The sequence below is a fragment of the Schistocerca americana genome, chromosome 5 (genome assembly GCF_021461395.2).
Source record: "Schistocerca americana isolate TAMUIC-IGC-003095 chromosome 5, iqSchAmer2.1, whole genome shotgun sequence".
NCBI lineage: Eukaryota > Metazoa > Arthropoda > Insecta > Orthoptera > Acrididae > Schistocerca > Schistocerca americana.
The window spans coordinates 588,819,925-588,836,302 of NC_060123.1; the positions used below are offsets into that span (position 1 = coordinate 588,819,925).

General features: G+C 41.2%; 1 protein-coding gene across 4 annotated transcripts in view; it reads right to left on the bottom strand.

Moving 5' to 3' along the window:
• Nucleotides 1–6,361: 6,361 nt before the first annotated feature.
• The window catches only part of LOC124616176 (cyclin-Q), a 57,721-nt gene continuing 47,704 nt past the window's right edge, over nucleotides 6,362–16,378 (bottom strand). For all 4 annotated transcript variants that reach the window (XM_047144460.1, XM_047144458.1, XM_047144461.1 and 1 more), the window contains exons 6-7: nucleotides 7,128–7,262; nucleotides 6,362–7,048 (exon numbers count right to left, since the gene is read on the bottom strand). In XM_047144460.1, coding sequence (XP_047000416.1) covers nucleotides 6,956–7,048; nucleotides 7,128–7,262 — 228 coding nt within the window. In that variant the 3' untranslated portion in view covers nucleotides 6,362–6,955. The remainder of the gene's footprint in view (nucleotides 7,049–7,127; nucleotides 7,263–16,378) is intronic.

Sequence of the window (16,378 nt, forward strand, 5' to 3'; positions counted from 1 at the left end):
AGCGGCCTATTATCAAGCGCTGGGGGCATACAACCTCGTTTCTATTAACGGGAAGGATTTGTCTGACCCACACTAGTTTGATCAACCAAGCATCATGGAATGTCATCATAAAAAGAACACTACCCCAGGTAGTACATCTTTGAGGGAATCTACCACTCATAGGAGTGCAATCAGGCCTATGGATTCTGGGGAGCCTGAACCTAGATGCTTTGAAGACATGACCCTGCATACAAATTTCAAGACAAAACAGAATTACTATTTTGGGATTCTGAAAGTCAATTTTCTATTGTAAGTTGGATAACACAAAGAGTTGACTATGACGATGGACAAACATAACCATCTTGGCCATTCAAGAAACCAGATACTTAGATGAAGACAGGATTTATAAAGGCAAAAGGGCAGTCAAAATAGGTAAGAACATGCCTGTACTTGGCACAGCTTTTGTTGTTTATAAGAAGGTTGTCAGTTCAATCGTAGAGTTCTTCAGCCCTTCTTACAAACTTTCTATCCCAACTCTCAGCTGTGGTAACGAAGGATACACACTGATCAAGGCGCATGCACCAATCAATGAAGACAACAGACATAATCCTGAGAACATTGAACAGTTCTGGGACCTTCTTGAAGAAAAGTTAGAGAAAATACCAGTTAAGAACATAAAGATCCTACTAGGTGACTTTAATGCTCAGCTGGGAAGAGAACCGCAATTCAGATTAACAATTGGAAAGTATTCTGATCACAATACGACTAATAGAAATGGTATAAGACTCATCAATCTGTGTCGATCCTTCAATCTTCAGATGATGTCAACATTTTACAAACACAAGCCAAGTAAACAGAAGAATTGGCGATCATCAGGCAATGTGTGTGGAGTGAAACAGATTGATCATGTAACAATCTCTAGGAGAGCAATTAAGGAAATAATGAATGTTAAAGTACAGAGCGGTGCCCAGTTTGACTCTAATCATTACCTCTCCATGATCAAAATCAATTTCATCCCCCTCAATAAGGCCATGAAAACCAGAAATAAAATTCATAAATATAATGTTGCGAAGCTCAAAATCAATCAAAACGTATTGGAACAATACAACCAGAAACGGACATTTGAACTTCATAAATGGACGGACATCGTCTCCAAGATCCAACAAGCAGTTAATACTGCAGTCCTGACAGCTAAAAAGATAAAGCATAGTTGGTGGAATGAGGTTTGTGATGAGGTGGTGGCCCAAAGAACAAATGGCTGGCAAAAGTGGAACTAACCAGGAGACCTGAAGATTTTGATGTATTCCATGAAGTTGGAAAATATGCGGCCAGAAATTTATGAAGGGTTAAGCTATAGGATGGGAAACAGCAGTTAGAGCAGACTGATCAGGATTTCCAGAAAAACAATGCCAGAGACTTCTATCAGATGTTCAAGTCAAATTTGAAAGTACACCAAGACCCTAGTCTTTGTTTTAGAGACAAAAACGGAAAGCTCGGCCTGACCAACAAAGAAAACTGCACGATCATGTCTCGTTATTTTGAAAACCTACTTAATTGTGATGAACCGAAAGAAAGATTTCCTTCATGTGCCCCAATCCACAAACTACCCAACTCATCTCCACCTGGTAAAGAGGAGACCAGAGATCATCAACAACCTTAAGAATAATAGGGCAGCTGGAGAAGATTCAGTAGTGGTAGAACTACTGAAGCTGGCAAATAGTGAAACTATATATGCACTAGTCCAACTTTTTGAGGACATCTGGAGAACTGGAGCGATACCAACTGAATGGCAGTCAGCTTTAAGTCTATGAGTATAGGGGCCAAGTTCCGACATTATAATACAGTTGTAGAACCTGAGGACTTGTATGCATCAAACTTTGACCATGAAAAAGACAAGGACAAGCTGAGCGGCTGGAAAAGCGAGACCGTAGGCTATTAAGGAAAATCTTAGGTAATAGATGGGTTGATGGACAATGGCAAATGAGAGCAAACGAGGACCTGTACAGCAAGACAGAAACTATCACAGCATCCATTAACAGGAGACGATTGTTATTTTACAGTCACCTCATGAGGATGGACGTTGATCGACTGACAAAAAGAATATGGAATTTTATCCAATCTAAGAAAACAAGGCGGAGATGGTTTGAAGAATGTGAAAAAGATCTTAGGCGCATTGGTATCTCAGAGAGAGAAATTCCTGACAGTAACAAATTTAGAAGATTGGTAAATAACTACCAAGGATTTAAAATGGCATCAACATCTGAAAGACGGAGAGGACCTTTGTCCGAAGAGCATAAAAAGGCACTTCTTGATGAACTCAGAAGATACTGGCAGGAAGTCAAAGCTTGAACAAGAACAAGACCTAGACACTAAAATGAAATTGGTTGTTACCACGTAGTCATAAGAGGCTCAACTCGATAAAGAAAGTAAAATAATATATTTATAAAGTTGCCACCTTTTTCATCCATCACCTTTTGGTTGATACAACAATTGACTGGTTCAGGAATAGGCTGAATGACCGCAGCAAAGCCAACTTTCCAGTCAAATCATGTCACAGAATTCCTGACTTTTTTGACTGAGGGCTCTCTGAATCGTGACCGAAAAATGGCTCTCTTCTTTTTTGAACAGCTGCCTAGGGCAGATGCTAAATAGCTTAGTTTCTTTACCCTGGCATTTTCCCTTCCCCTCCAAAAGGGGTCTCAGGCTGCTGAAATCATCTTTTCTTGTCCCTCCTGGAATCCTCACCATGAACAAATAAACCAATAAAGTTTATTTTTCTGAACTTCTTAATTACAACCCTGCACCTGTTTCTATTCCTGACTACAACACGGAGAGAGTATAGGTATCCAGCCTCTTTCCACAGTATATCTTCCATTCTGCAGTTAATATTCACTATTAATTACTGGTTTCAAACAACTTTCAGCTGTGAGTGGTACATGTGTGCTGTTATTGTTGATGAATGACAAGCATTGGGCCTTACCCTCAACACTTCTATAATTAATAAATGTTATATTTAAAATTTTCTTTTCTGTCATATTATGATGCTTGCCACCCTTACAAGGGTCCTGGCATGGTTTCATGTTTTAGTACCTCTCACTGCTCATCCAATACACAGACGGGCTTCTCCAACTTAAATAAATTCACACGCATGGGCCACGCATAGTTTGTAACCCAAGGAACTTGATTAGTGTGTGTCATACATGTATAACCTTTAAGAGGCTCCCTATATTTCTCCACCAGACTTCACAGATGAAGGAAAAACCTACCGAGATTGGTGTATTTGGCAGGTTTCCGAGGTGCCGAAACAAAGCCGCCAACCCGCAACATAGCATCACTATGCAGGTCATCGCTCCATCTGTGCAGGCACAAGGGCCAAAGTCAGTTGAACATTGTCTGACCTGCAGGAAGCAGGCCAACTCAGACGGTGCGCGCAAAGGCAGTAGAGGCCACCACATATATGGAGGGAGAGAGGGAGGGGGGAGAGGGGAGAAAGGAGGCAAGGAGGGAGAGAGAGCTGGGAAGGAGGGAGAGGGAGGGAGGGAGAGAGAGAGAGAGAGAGAGAGAGAGAGAGAGAGAGAGAGAGAGCTGGGAAGGGGAGAGGGGGCAAGAGAGGGAGGAAGGAGGGAGGGGACAAGAGAGGGGGAGGGGGTGAGAGAGGGAAACCTAAGTGTTCAACGCCTATTTTATATGCCTCTTCTGGGTATAAACCTTCTTCCATAAAGACTCTCTTCGTAATTTCTTATATGTATGTTTGTTGGAACATCCTTCCCTGAAGGATAGTAGATAGTGTCGGAAGTTCCATGCGGCTTTTCGCGGATGATGCTGTAGTATACAGAGAAGTTGCTGCATTAGAAAATTGTAGCGAAATACAGGAAGATCTGCAGCGGATAGGCACTTGGTGCAGGGAGTGGCAACTGACCCTTAACATAGACAAATGTAATGTATTGCGAATACATAGAAAGAAGGATCCTTTATTGTATGATTATATGATAGCGGAACAAACACTGGTAGCAGTTACGTCTGTAAAATATCTGGGAGTATGCGTACGGAACGATTTGAAGTGGAATGATCATATAAAACTAATTGTTGGTAAGGCGGGTACCAGGTTGAGATTCATTGGGAGAGTGCTTAGAAAATGTAGTCCATCAACAAAGGAGGTGGCTTACAAAACACTCGTTCAACCTATACTTGAGTATTGCTCATCAGTGTGGGATCCGTACCAGGTCGGGTTGACGGAGGAGATAGAGAAGATCCAAAGAAGAGCGGCGCGTTTCGTCACTGGGTTATTTGGTAACCGTGATAGCGTTACGGAGATGTTTAATAAACTCAAGTGGCAGACTCTGCAAGAGAGGCGCTCTGCATCGCGGTGTAGCTTGCTCGCCAGGTTTCGAGAGGGTGCGTTTCTGGATGAGGTATCGAATATATTGCTTCCCCCTACTTATACTTCCCGAGGAGATCACGAATGCAAAATTAGAGAGATTAGAGCGCGCACGGAGGCTTTCAGACAGTCGTTCTTCCCGCGAACCATACACGACTGGAACAGGAAAGGGAGGTAATGACAGTGGCACGTAAAGTGCCCTCCGTCACACATCGTTGGGTGGCTTGCGGAGTATCAATGTAGATGTAGATGTAGATGTAGAAGGGACATCATTTGTATTAATGCAAGTGTAACATGATAAAAGACATAGGATTTAACTTAGGAATATGGCCATTAACATATGTTGTACAGAATACCACATTTACCTGATTATAAAACAGGGTTTTTTCCCCAAATTCAACATTCTAAAAATACAAGGTCATTTTATATTCGTAGATTAAACTATTGCTGCTGAGGTTAACATTTTTACTTTGTTTAATAGAGTACATGGGTTGTGTTACACTTAGAAATGAAACTTTGGCTATTGAGATCGCATTCAGATTTATTTTGAAGAATTTGTAGAAGAATTTGTAAGGGCAGGCCCGGGCAAATGATACTTACATTCAAACATGCTCAAGATTCCCCAATATGCCAAAGTGCTTGATACAGTACCGACGTTGCTTGAACAATCATGTGACTGACTCGCACAGTGCTTGTGCAAGGGAAATACAACAAACTATGGACTAGCCACCATAATTTACAAGTTATTGCTCTTGTTGAAATTTAGCAATTTTTTGAAACATAGGAGGAAAAAGCACTAAATTCCATCATCTTACAAATTCTTGGTGTATCTGAACAAGTTTGTAACAAACGTTTTGAGATGTGTATGGATGCCATGCACAAATATTATTGCTGCCCCCACACGTTCTTCAAAACATCACTTGAGTCTAAACCCAGAATCAATATTTTATTTGACTAAGAGAGACTGTAATAAATAGTAAAAGGTTGCAAATGAGAAATTCAGTCTCTATTCGCGTATTAGAACACTGGTTACATTACCAGCTTTCGATCAGTTTTAGAACAGGTGATGGTGACATACAGATGAAACAAGAAGGAAAATTAATTGAGGATGAAATCTCTAACAAAATAAATCACCTATTAAATTGACTAATTGTTGTGGCGAAAATAATTACAGCAACAAGATCCATCGTGGAGATAGTATCAACAGATGTCACTAGATTGCAGGACAAACAGAAGTTCAAGACTGGATCTGAATCATTGTGATTTTTTATTCATGTATTAGTTGCTGTTGTTACATGACTTGCACCCTACAAGCTACTGCAGTCAGCACAGCGCTACAGAAGGGTTGGAGGGGAACAATGATACCAGCTTGGCTGAGTGCAGGTATGGAAATAGTGAGTGGGGAGTAAAATACATCATGTTGAGCAACATGGGAATCTATGCTATGTACCTTGTCTTTTTAGGAACATTTAACACATTTACACTGCAGTTTGCTTAAGTCTAACTGTGGCTGTAATTGAACTGACTTTAAAACTGGACAAATACTTAAAAGTAGCACCCATTTCTGCAGAGGACTGAAAAAGTCTAGATGAGGATCAGTGGCGTACTTAGATGTTTCGTGCTGCAATGTTGGTGATGTCACCATGACATATGATAGGAGCAAAACAGGTGTATTGTATGCTGGTTGTACACAGCCAGTGATATTTGTGGCAATGAAGATATAAATTTCAGAGTTATGCTAATAGGATGATGGTGATTAAAAATAGTGATACCACTGACAACAAGGTTAATACGTGAAAAATGTAGAAAAGAAAATGGTCCGGAAATGAATATAAACGATCTCTCTCTATTTTATTTCACATTGTATTATCAAAATGTAGAAAATTAATAAATGGGATAAATTTAGAATAGGTATAATGTTAACTTTTTAGGCAAAGTTTATGTCAATAAAACAGTTTATAATTTTGATTAGCAAGAACATGTTAAAAAGATTTTCCCCAAGAATGTTTTTCGAAAAAAAGAGTTTCACTTTATAATCAGGGTCATCTTATGCTCGGGTAAATATGATACATGCTTCATGGGGAACCAGAGACAATGAAAGACTGAAGTTGTCTCAACAATTACGGCCACTGATGTTCAACAGAGAAATTAAGACATGTTCTCACAAAAATTTGTTTTTAGTCTATAGTGTCACTTTTAGTTATTTACACCACAAACAAAACAGTCCAGTATAAACAATATGCATTAATATTTCAAACCGTCACAAATGTATAAAAATTTTATTTGTACACTTGGTTAAAACTAGAAATGCAGATTTCTTATATAGTTCATGGTGTACAACACAAACTTGGCATCTTAAATGTGCAAATAAGTGCACTTCTTTCATACACCCTGAAATTTCACATAAAACATGTTTGTCTTTCTTCGAGAGTAATTATGCAATAAGCAGACAAAATCAAACTGTGCACAGGAACAACTTATGCAAGATAAATTGTTTTGTAGTTCATTTACATCTGAAACTAAAAACAAAATTGTTTTCTCTTGAGAAAGAGTTCAACATTATCACACTGTGGTAACAGGTCCCAAAAATTAATTTATTTAGCACTGCACATTGGAATCTGCTTCATAAACTTCCATCAGCTTCTCCATTATTTCCCACAATTTTTCCTTTGACAGGTCTTCAACAAATGCCTGAAATAGAGAAATAGTTTGTAAGTCATGTAGAAAATGAGAGAAATTAATCAATGGTACCAAGAAAATAACAACTTACAGAATACCAAGGAGTTTCCTCTCCTTCATCTGTCAATGGTACCTGGACACCATAGCACTGAAGTGCCAGATTTATGCATGCAACAGCTATATGCTGAGGTTCATAGTCCAGTACTGCTGGGTCATAATGGAAATCCTGGAATTAAATGAAACAAAGTTTGTATCTTCACTTTTCAGTTTCTCATAGTCCTCCCTTCGCATCTAACAAGGACTATGCATGCTACCTTTGGACATCATGGTTTATCGATACAGCAACAATTACATCTAGTATTAACTAAACTTGTGGCTTAACAGGAGCATTGCTCTTGAAGTATTATTTCCTCTCCTCATCTCTCTCCACTTTTTACTCATTAAATTTTATATGTAATTTATCACATCAACAATGAGTTCAGAATCTTGTGCATAAATTGAAACACTGGCCCCAATAAACATTATGACTGTCCTTAAGGTACTTTCTTTTAATTTTGTCTGTAAAAGCATAAACATGTCCTTAAAAAGAAAGGTTCTTCTATAATCCACTAAATGATTCAATGTGTTTAACCATAGCCATAAATTCCACTGTACAAAAAATTAATAGCACATAAAAATTGCAATATCTTTTTCTGCCTTCATCTTTCCCTTTCTAACCTTCACCAAATAATCCTCTTTTCCTCTCTGAAGGAGGACCATCCAAACTTTGTAAACTAGGATTACTATTTTCCACAGTAAATTTATCTATTGGCAGTGGTAGAAATTTTGACTTTACATTAAGTAATGGCCAACCTCTATGTCTCCACATGATTTTAATAATTTTCTTACTTGAATTTTCTTTTTGATGTAGCTGATGCCTGGGAAATCTTGAAGATGCCCTTTACTTTTGTGTCCTGTCCCGAATTTGAAAGGAATCCAAGAAAAACTTAACACGTTACATTCTGAGAAATTTCATCACTATCATCATTAGTAGTATTAGAAATGAAAAAAAATTCAACCAATTATGATGGGTTACAGAGACAGTCTGGCAGAACAGCCGTGTTCATACAGATATCATCAGCAGTGTACCTCCCATTGTTATAGGGTGACAACCTCTGAATCAACACACAACCTGGGGGTAGAACATAGAAAAGAGCACTTTAAATCAGCTCAAAGTATCTATCTGCAAATCATAAAAAGATAATGCTGGTTGTATTTAGTCTACACACTGCACGTATTGATAGTAAGAGATAATTTAATTCTACAAATAAAATCATTCCTCCATTAGGGAATTGCTTCAGCCAAATATGTATCTTGTATTCTGGGATCTACCAGTACTACACTACAGTGACTGAATATAAATAATATTAGACTCACTATAGGAAACAGATTGTGTGTGAACAATAGTCACCACTTAAAGAAGATTCTCCTTCAACAACGAGCTTTACAAAGCAAACATGCCACAACACGTGCAGTGGTAGTCGATTAAACCACTCCCAGATGAGAGGGTGTCTACAGTAAAAAAACTTTCTGCTCAATTGAATGAAATTCATAGCTTAAAAGTGAACAACGAAATTGTGTTTATTCTGCTTGACCTACCATTATTATTATTATTATTATTATTTTAATGTGTACAAATTATCATTACAGGACATTAGTGTAACAGACATGTCATTTGCACCATTTACAGTTCAACATCACATACCATATAAATCCATGGAATATAACATCAACCACAAAGTTTGAAATTACCTTGTGACTCTGGAATTATAAGAAAAGTGTCTTGTGCAAAGACAAACACGGAAGCACTTCTAAATAATACATTTGCATTGCATTCTACTGATCTATCTATCCAGGGTCTAGGTGGGATTTCTTGTTTGTAGTTTGCACTGATTGTAGTAATAACAGTTCCCAAATAATTCAGTTGCAAAGCTGGAGGTATGCAGACTAGATTAGCAGATGTTAAAACAACTTCAAATGGAACTGGTACAATAATTTCAGTTTACATTAGGGATACGTATGTGGACAGCACACTTAATGCACCACTTAATAGATTTTGCTGTTCAGCAGCATAGCTAGAATACAGGCTGCAAACAATGCAAAGTATTACATTTACGAGGAAAGACATCATGCAACATCAAGTTCTCAACCTTGATGTTACCTTAAATTTTATTTTCTACGGAGTGCCAGAAAACGAGCAAAGATCATTCAAGTACTGATGATGATGGTGGTTTATCAGTAAAATGGGCAAAAGCACCAAAGGTTAATTCCACCTGTAGAGTCAAGGGTGTTAAATGATAACCACAGCCCTCAGTTGATGGACAATTAACATAAATATAGGTCTTAGGATTGTAGGGACCTAAAATTTGTACATGTAAAATGTGCCTCTGCTTCATATCTACGGGAAATTGTGTTGCTCTTTTCTTAAGAAGTGTTTTGTTTTGTTTTAGGGCGCAAAAGCAACAAGGGTCATGTAAGCCCATGTCAGAACTGTAGAACATGAAGACAAAGAGAGGAGTTAAAAATGACTACATGTTAATCCCAATTGACTGAAGAGAAAACAGCTAAAAACAGGGACATGGAAAAAGGTCTACAAAATACACCAAAGAGAAACAGAGGTCCTGGATTAAAAATTAAATGTTCTTTGCCATATTGCTACAACAGATAAAATCTAAAACATGGAGCACCACTTGACAAATGGTGATGGCTAAACAGACAGTGCCCGATACACAACCTAGCTAGAAAGATCTCCTCACAGCAAGAGGACCAAGAGGTGGTCATCCAGTTTGCTGGGAGAGGCGTAATAACCTGGAGCTTGTTTCCACGGAAAGAGGACCAGTAGTGATGCCAAACTGACAGCACCTGCTGACAGATGACAACACAGAGATCGGGCTGGAGGGAATGTAAGACCTAGCAGGCTGATATACCAGGACTGCAGCCTTGGCAGCAGTGTCAGCAGCTTCGATTCCTGTCACACTGCCATGACCAGGAACCCACATAAATATCACAGTGGCTCCATCAAGAGTGAGCAAGTGACAGCTTTCCTGAACCTGTTGCACTAAGGGATGAAAAGTGTGCAGCACACAGAGGCTTTGAAAGGCACTGAGAGAGTCGGAGCAGATGATGCAATTGAAAAGCCTGTGTCGCTGGATGTACTGTGTGGCCCGATAGAGGGCAAAGAGCTCTACTTTCAATAGTGAGCAGTGTTCCAGAAGCCAATACTGAAAATCATCAGTGCCAATGACAAAGGCTCACAACACCACAGTCAGTTCGAGAGCCATCAGTTTACACAAAGGTACTACCGTGAAAATCCATGCGAATGTCGTGAAACTGAAGGCGATAGAGGGAGGCTGGAGTAGTGTCCTTAGGAAGTGAATGAAGGACAGGGTGAAGACGGGCCACTGCACGAAGCCAAGATGGTGAAGGGTTCACACCCACTGGGAAAGTTGCCGGGTGCGTTAAGTCAAGCTGCCGAAAGCAAACTCCAGGAGGTAACAGGGAAGAGGGATGCACTACGTACTGGTGATCAAAGGGGTCATCGAAGGAGGCACAGGACAGGTGGCCACGCATGGCGGACAAACAGCACATTTATCTGCTGAGGAGAAAGACACAGCGGTAGTTCGGCAGCTTCTGCATACAGACTCTCAACCAGGTTAGTGTAAAGGTGCCAGTGGCCATACGGATGCCACGATGGTGGATAGCATTGAGATGGTGTAAGAGGGACGGACGTGCAGATGCATAAACCAAACACCCATAGCCTAGTTTCAAAAGGACAAGAGACCAGTACAAACGGAGGAGGGTGGTTCGATCTCTTCCCCAGGAAGTACCACTGAGGACACACAGGACATTTAGGGACTGCATACAGCGGGCTGTCAGGTAAGACATGTGGGAGGACCAATAAAGTTTCCTGTCGAGTATGAACCCCAGAAATTTTGCAGTTTCAACAAACGGAAGAGCAACAGGCCGAAGATGTAAAGGCAGTGGAAAAAACCAAATGCACCGCCAGAAATTATAGAAACTGTTTCATCAGTGGAAAAACGAAAGCCATTGTCAATAGTCCATAAGTAAAGACGATCATGACATTGCTAAAGAAGCTGCTCAATGAGACAAATCCATGGAAAACTGCGATAGATGGCAAAATCGTCAACAGAAAGGGAGCCAGAGATGCCTGGCAGGAGTCAGACCAATAGGGTTAATGGAGATAACAAAGAGTATCATGCTCAGGACGGAACCATGAGGCACAATGTTTTCCTGGCTAAAGGCAGAACCCACACATACTTTGAAATCTCAGTCTTTTGAAAATTCCTGGAGGAAATGGGGCATGCGGCCATGGAAGCCCCATGTGTAGAGAGTACAGAGAATACCAGTCCTCCAACAAGTGTCTTAGGCTTTCTCCCAATTGAAAAACATGGCCACAATCTCAGATTTCTGCAGATAACCACTGATAACATGGGTGGACAAAGTGACAAAATGGTCAACTGCAGAATGGCGCACTCGAAATCCACACTGTGCAGTGGTTAGTGAAGTGCGAGTCTCAAGTCACCATACCAGCCAGACAGGAATCATATGTTCCATCGCCTTCCAAACACAGCTGATGAGAGAAATGGAGCAGTAACTTGGAGGAGGGTGTTTGTCCTTACCAGGATTAGGTATGGATACGACAGTGGCTTGAGGCCAGTGTCTGGGAAACATGCCCTCCCCCCAGATGCAGTTGAACGTATGAAGCAGTAACTGGTGGGATGCAAGAGAAAGGCACTGCAACATCTGAATGTTAACATCGCCTGTCCCTGTGGTTGGAGGATCGGGATGAAGGGAGATCCTGATCTAGCTCCCTGATGGTAAAGGCGGAATTGCAGCACTCAAGATTCTGAGAAGAGAAGGGTATTGCCCTTGCCTCCTCCGCTCATTTCCAAAGGAGGAAGCTAGGGTGATAGTGGGAGAAGCCCGAAATCTCCGCAGAATGGCAGCCCAAGGTGTTTGAGAGATAACAATAGGGTCCACTATGACATCATTGGCTATTGTCACACTGGAAACTGGGGAACGGGTCTTGGTCCATAGAGCCATTGGACAACGGCACAACGGAAGAGGGAGTCGAAGTGTTAGAAGGACTAGTAAATGAAATCCAGCTACCTTTTTAGCTATCCCGCGGGACACAGCGACACTGTGCACTCAACTGTTTATAATGGATGCTAGTTTTCCATTGTAGAATGATGGTTAAAAGGGCAGCGAGCATGTCTCCACCCATGAATTGCACCACAGGACCAGGACATGGTGTGGTAAAGAGGAAGTATGAAGAATGGAATGTTCTTTGGCGGTAAGGATAATGTTTGTAAGATATTCTACCTGGTCATCAGAACTGGGGAAATGTTTGTTGAAGGTCGCCAGGGAGGAGCAAAGCCTCCAGTCGGTCTTAATAAAATGCCATTTTAGTGTGCACGTAGGTGGGGTTAGGAGTCAGCAAACGGATAGCACATGGGAAATGTTCGCTTGAATTTTTGTCAGAGAGAACGGACCACTTGAGGCGATGGACAACCTGGGCGGTGATGAAAGAAAGGTCAAAATGCATGGCATCTCAAAGCACGTGGGTGCTCCTGTGTTAAGGCAGATAAGGTTAAGTTGATTGAGAAGGTCAGCCACGAGGGCACCTCTGGAAAGGTTCTTAGAGAACCCTGAAGGGGATGGTGCGCAATAAAGTCACCGAGGAGCAGGAAGGGGTGAGGTAGCTGCCCAATAAGCTGCAGGAAGTCTGCCCTGGTGACATCGAATGACAGAAAGGTGTAAACAGTACAAAGGGAAGAGGTCAAGTGACGAAGGAAAAGGAGAACTGCAACAGCTCGAAGGCGGGTAGTCAGGGAGATGGATTGACTATGATCATCATCCCATAAGAGCAGCATGACTCGCCCATGAGGTGAAATGCCATCCTCATGGAGGGAGGTCAAAACAGACCAAAAAGAAATGTGAGAGCTCAAAGCAGTTGTGAGGATGCAATTTTGTTTCCTGGAGGCAGAGAACAAGTGGATGCTGCAATTCTAAGAGCAGCTGTAAATCCTCTTTGTTTGATTGAAGGCTACAAAAGTTCCACTGAAGAGCCATAATGAGGAACAGGGAGGAGGGGGGGGAAAAAAAAAGAAAAAAAAAAAAAGAAAAAGAAGGGGTTTCACCTCGTCGGCTGCCGAGAGCCAGCCTTCAAAGATTCACTGCTACAGGGTGCAGAGGCTGGAGGATCCTGTTCTCTGAAATATACAGAGGTGTTGGCATTCTCCATCTGTCAATCTGCTGAATAGATGGCAGAAAAATAGTTGGCGGTGTGCAGTAGTGACACGGAGGTCAGCTGGGCGAGGATATCATGTGGCGACACCGTCAAAGAGGATCTCAGAGTCAGCAAAGGGGAAGACCGTTTGCCTTTGTTTGACTTCTTGGAGCCTTTTTTGGTTCGCAGAGGAAGACTCGTATGTTTGTTGGCTGGAGGGATTTAGGAAGTCTTCGCAGGAGTATTTGTTCTGTTCTTTCCAGCCTGCCTGTTGTGTAGCAGGTGGCTTCGCCCCGTGAGGCGAAAGTTTGGTAGCTTGTTGCACAGCTGGACGAGGAGACATCAGTGCTACTATGAAACTGGACAATTTCACAACCATATTGTTGAATTTGAGGTGGCATGTTTGCATGGCCACACCCTTTATGAAGTGAGATGTAGCAAGAACAGTACTAAATGCAGGGTTCGTGACTAGCCAGTAACTTGCAAGCGACCAGGTAAGGCACTTTTTTTTCCTTTATTCGGATCTCCTGGACAGCCCACTCCTCAAGATACAGTAGCATGTTCACCATTGCAGTTAAACAGCGGGGAGAAGGAGGCGGACAATTGCCCTTGTGAACACCCCTATGACAGGTTACATATTTGGCCAATTGTCGACAGGACACACTAGTGTGGTTGAAATGATGACACTGGTAGCAGGACATCAGGTTTAGAATGTATGGTCAGACTGTGATAACTTCACAGCCTCCGTTGATTTTGGGCAGAAGCACCACTCTATCAACAGTTAGAAAAAGAGTGCACGTGGGTACTAAGGATGCATATACCTTTTTCCATCAACCAATGGACTGCAACGACATCCTGATCAGAGCGGTAAGTTTGGATTTCTGCCTCGGCCAGACCTTCGAGCAGCCTAATGTAAATAACACCACAGGAAGAATTCAGACTTCTATGGGCATCAACACAAACAGGAAAGCCATGCACAAGCAAAAAGCAAAGTGCCGTTGCGTAAAAGAAAGCAGGATTTCTCAGGGTCAGCAATTGCATCAACATCTTACTGAACAAGAAATGGATTTATCATTGCAAAGGACTGACCACCTTCAGTATGTGAAACCATGAGGAACATGCTGCAGCTGGGAAGGTCTTTGAATCAAGAGCTCCATTCTGTTTATGTTTCGTCGATGTTGACTGAAGATGATGGTTGGCTCATTGCGAGAAAATCCCCACGATTGCCCGTGTCTCTGATGGCACATGCCTTCCAACTGGGGGACTCCCCTCAGAGGGAGGCCTAACCCACCTCAGGCCACACCTCCCGAACACCTGACAGAGGGACCAATCGGCGACTTAGGAAGGTGGCAGCTCAAGTAATCACCCCTTCCAGGACTTTGCCTGTACCAGAGGATATGTGTGAACAGCACCTGTCGACCCGGGACTGGGAATTACGCGTTACCCAATCACCTGTTAGCCATCAGACATGTTGGCTGGCCTTAAGCAGCCCACTGGGAAGAGGAAGAAAAAGAAGAACCTCAAACGCTGAAATGGAGGAAGGATAGGAGAAAGTGAATCAAGAAAAAAGGAATAACAAAAATGTGATACTGTACTGATGTCAGCTACTGAAAGTGTGAAACACATTCCCAAAAACAGCCCAGATATGTTCCCCAAGGGAGCGGAAAAGGAATAGCAGGAGGATAGACATGCAGCACCAAAGGGAAAAGATGCTGCAATGGCTGGGGCCTCTTGGTAGCCAAGCACGAACCTGCCAACGAGTGGCGAGCCCCCAGGGAGGGGCATAAGAAATGAATTTGAGCTTAAGTGTAAGTCACTAAAAGAGCATTGCTCAAGATGCTTGGGAAAATTTTGTTGTTAAGACTGCATGTATCAAATTCGTAGCTAATGTTGTTGATCTGATACTCGAAATAACACTCATTTGGTTATAGAATGAAATTGCAGGATTTTATTATTGAAGCACCAAGGACATGTAAAAAGGCATTCACACAAGAAGGATGCAAAGAACCAACTAACTGCCTACTCCACTATGAAGATAAAATACACTAAAAGAAGCTAGTCCAACAGATAATGTTGCACGTAAATGATACTGTGGGTGCAAAATCCCTACAACTTAGTATGAACATAGCTGCAGGTATGAGGTATGACACCATCTGTAAAATGTATGTGAAAGTTAAACTATTTTCCTGTATTTTTGACTGATTTGTGTCTCTTATCACCTGTGCATATGATTTTCAACATAAGACTTTGGAAGTACATTCAGGACCTCAAAGGTTATAGTTATTCAGGGAGAACTAACTACTCTCTAAAGTGAAATTGAATGAGGATTTATAACCCATTCTAAGAAATAAATAAATAAATAGATAGATAATCTTAGATTTTTTAGTGATCAGCATTTTGAAGCTTGTGTTGTAGAAGTAGAAATTCATGGGAGGTAAAATGCAGCAGTCACAAATTAACTAATGTGTGTCGTTATCAAACGATGCATGAGTATATTCTGGGGAATTGTGTTCTGTTTTAAGAAAAGTTAGTTTTTCACGCATCTGGAAGTTGGTGACATCATATCTCTTGAACCAAGTGTTGTACCATGATACAACTTTGCAGGTACATGCGATGCTATTACGTGGACACTGTCGACAAAATGAGTTACAAATACAGCTAGTAGTAAAGAAGAAATAAATTAAATTGTCAAGGCCAATGTGACTGTTTTACTGAATGAACAGTACAAATGTACTAAGTGATAAACTTTTTTCTTTCATCATTTTGGGGTGGTGTCAGCAAGAAAACATTTTCCAAGGTTTGAAGTTGTGTATATCGTTTGTTGCAAATCACCAAATGCTCTCATTCTCAAATACAGAATGAGTGTAGTCTGGGTACGTGCATGCGGTGGGTTATGCTGACTCTTGACATATATACATTTTATAGCTGTAATACTTGCCTTCTGCATTGAACTTTTCATATAAGATTATACCTCTTATTGAATAGATTGTGTCAGCATTTTAAATTCTTATATTTGATCATTATTTATGAGAAATACTGAAAATCAAATTTTT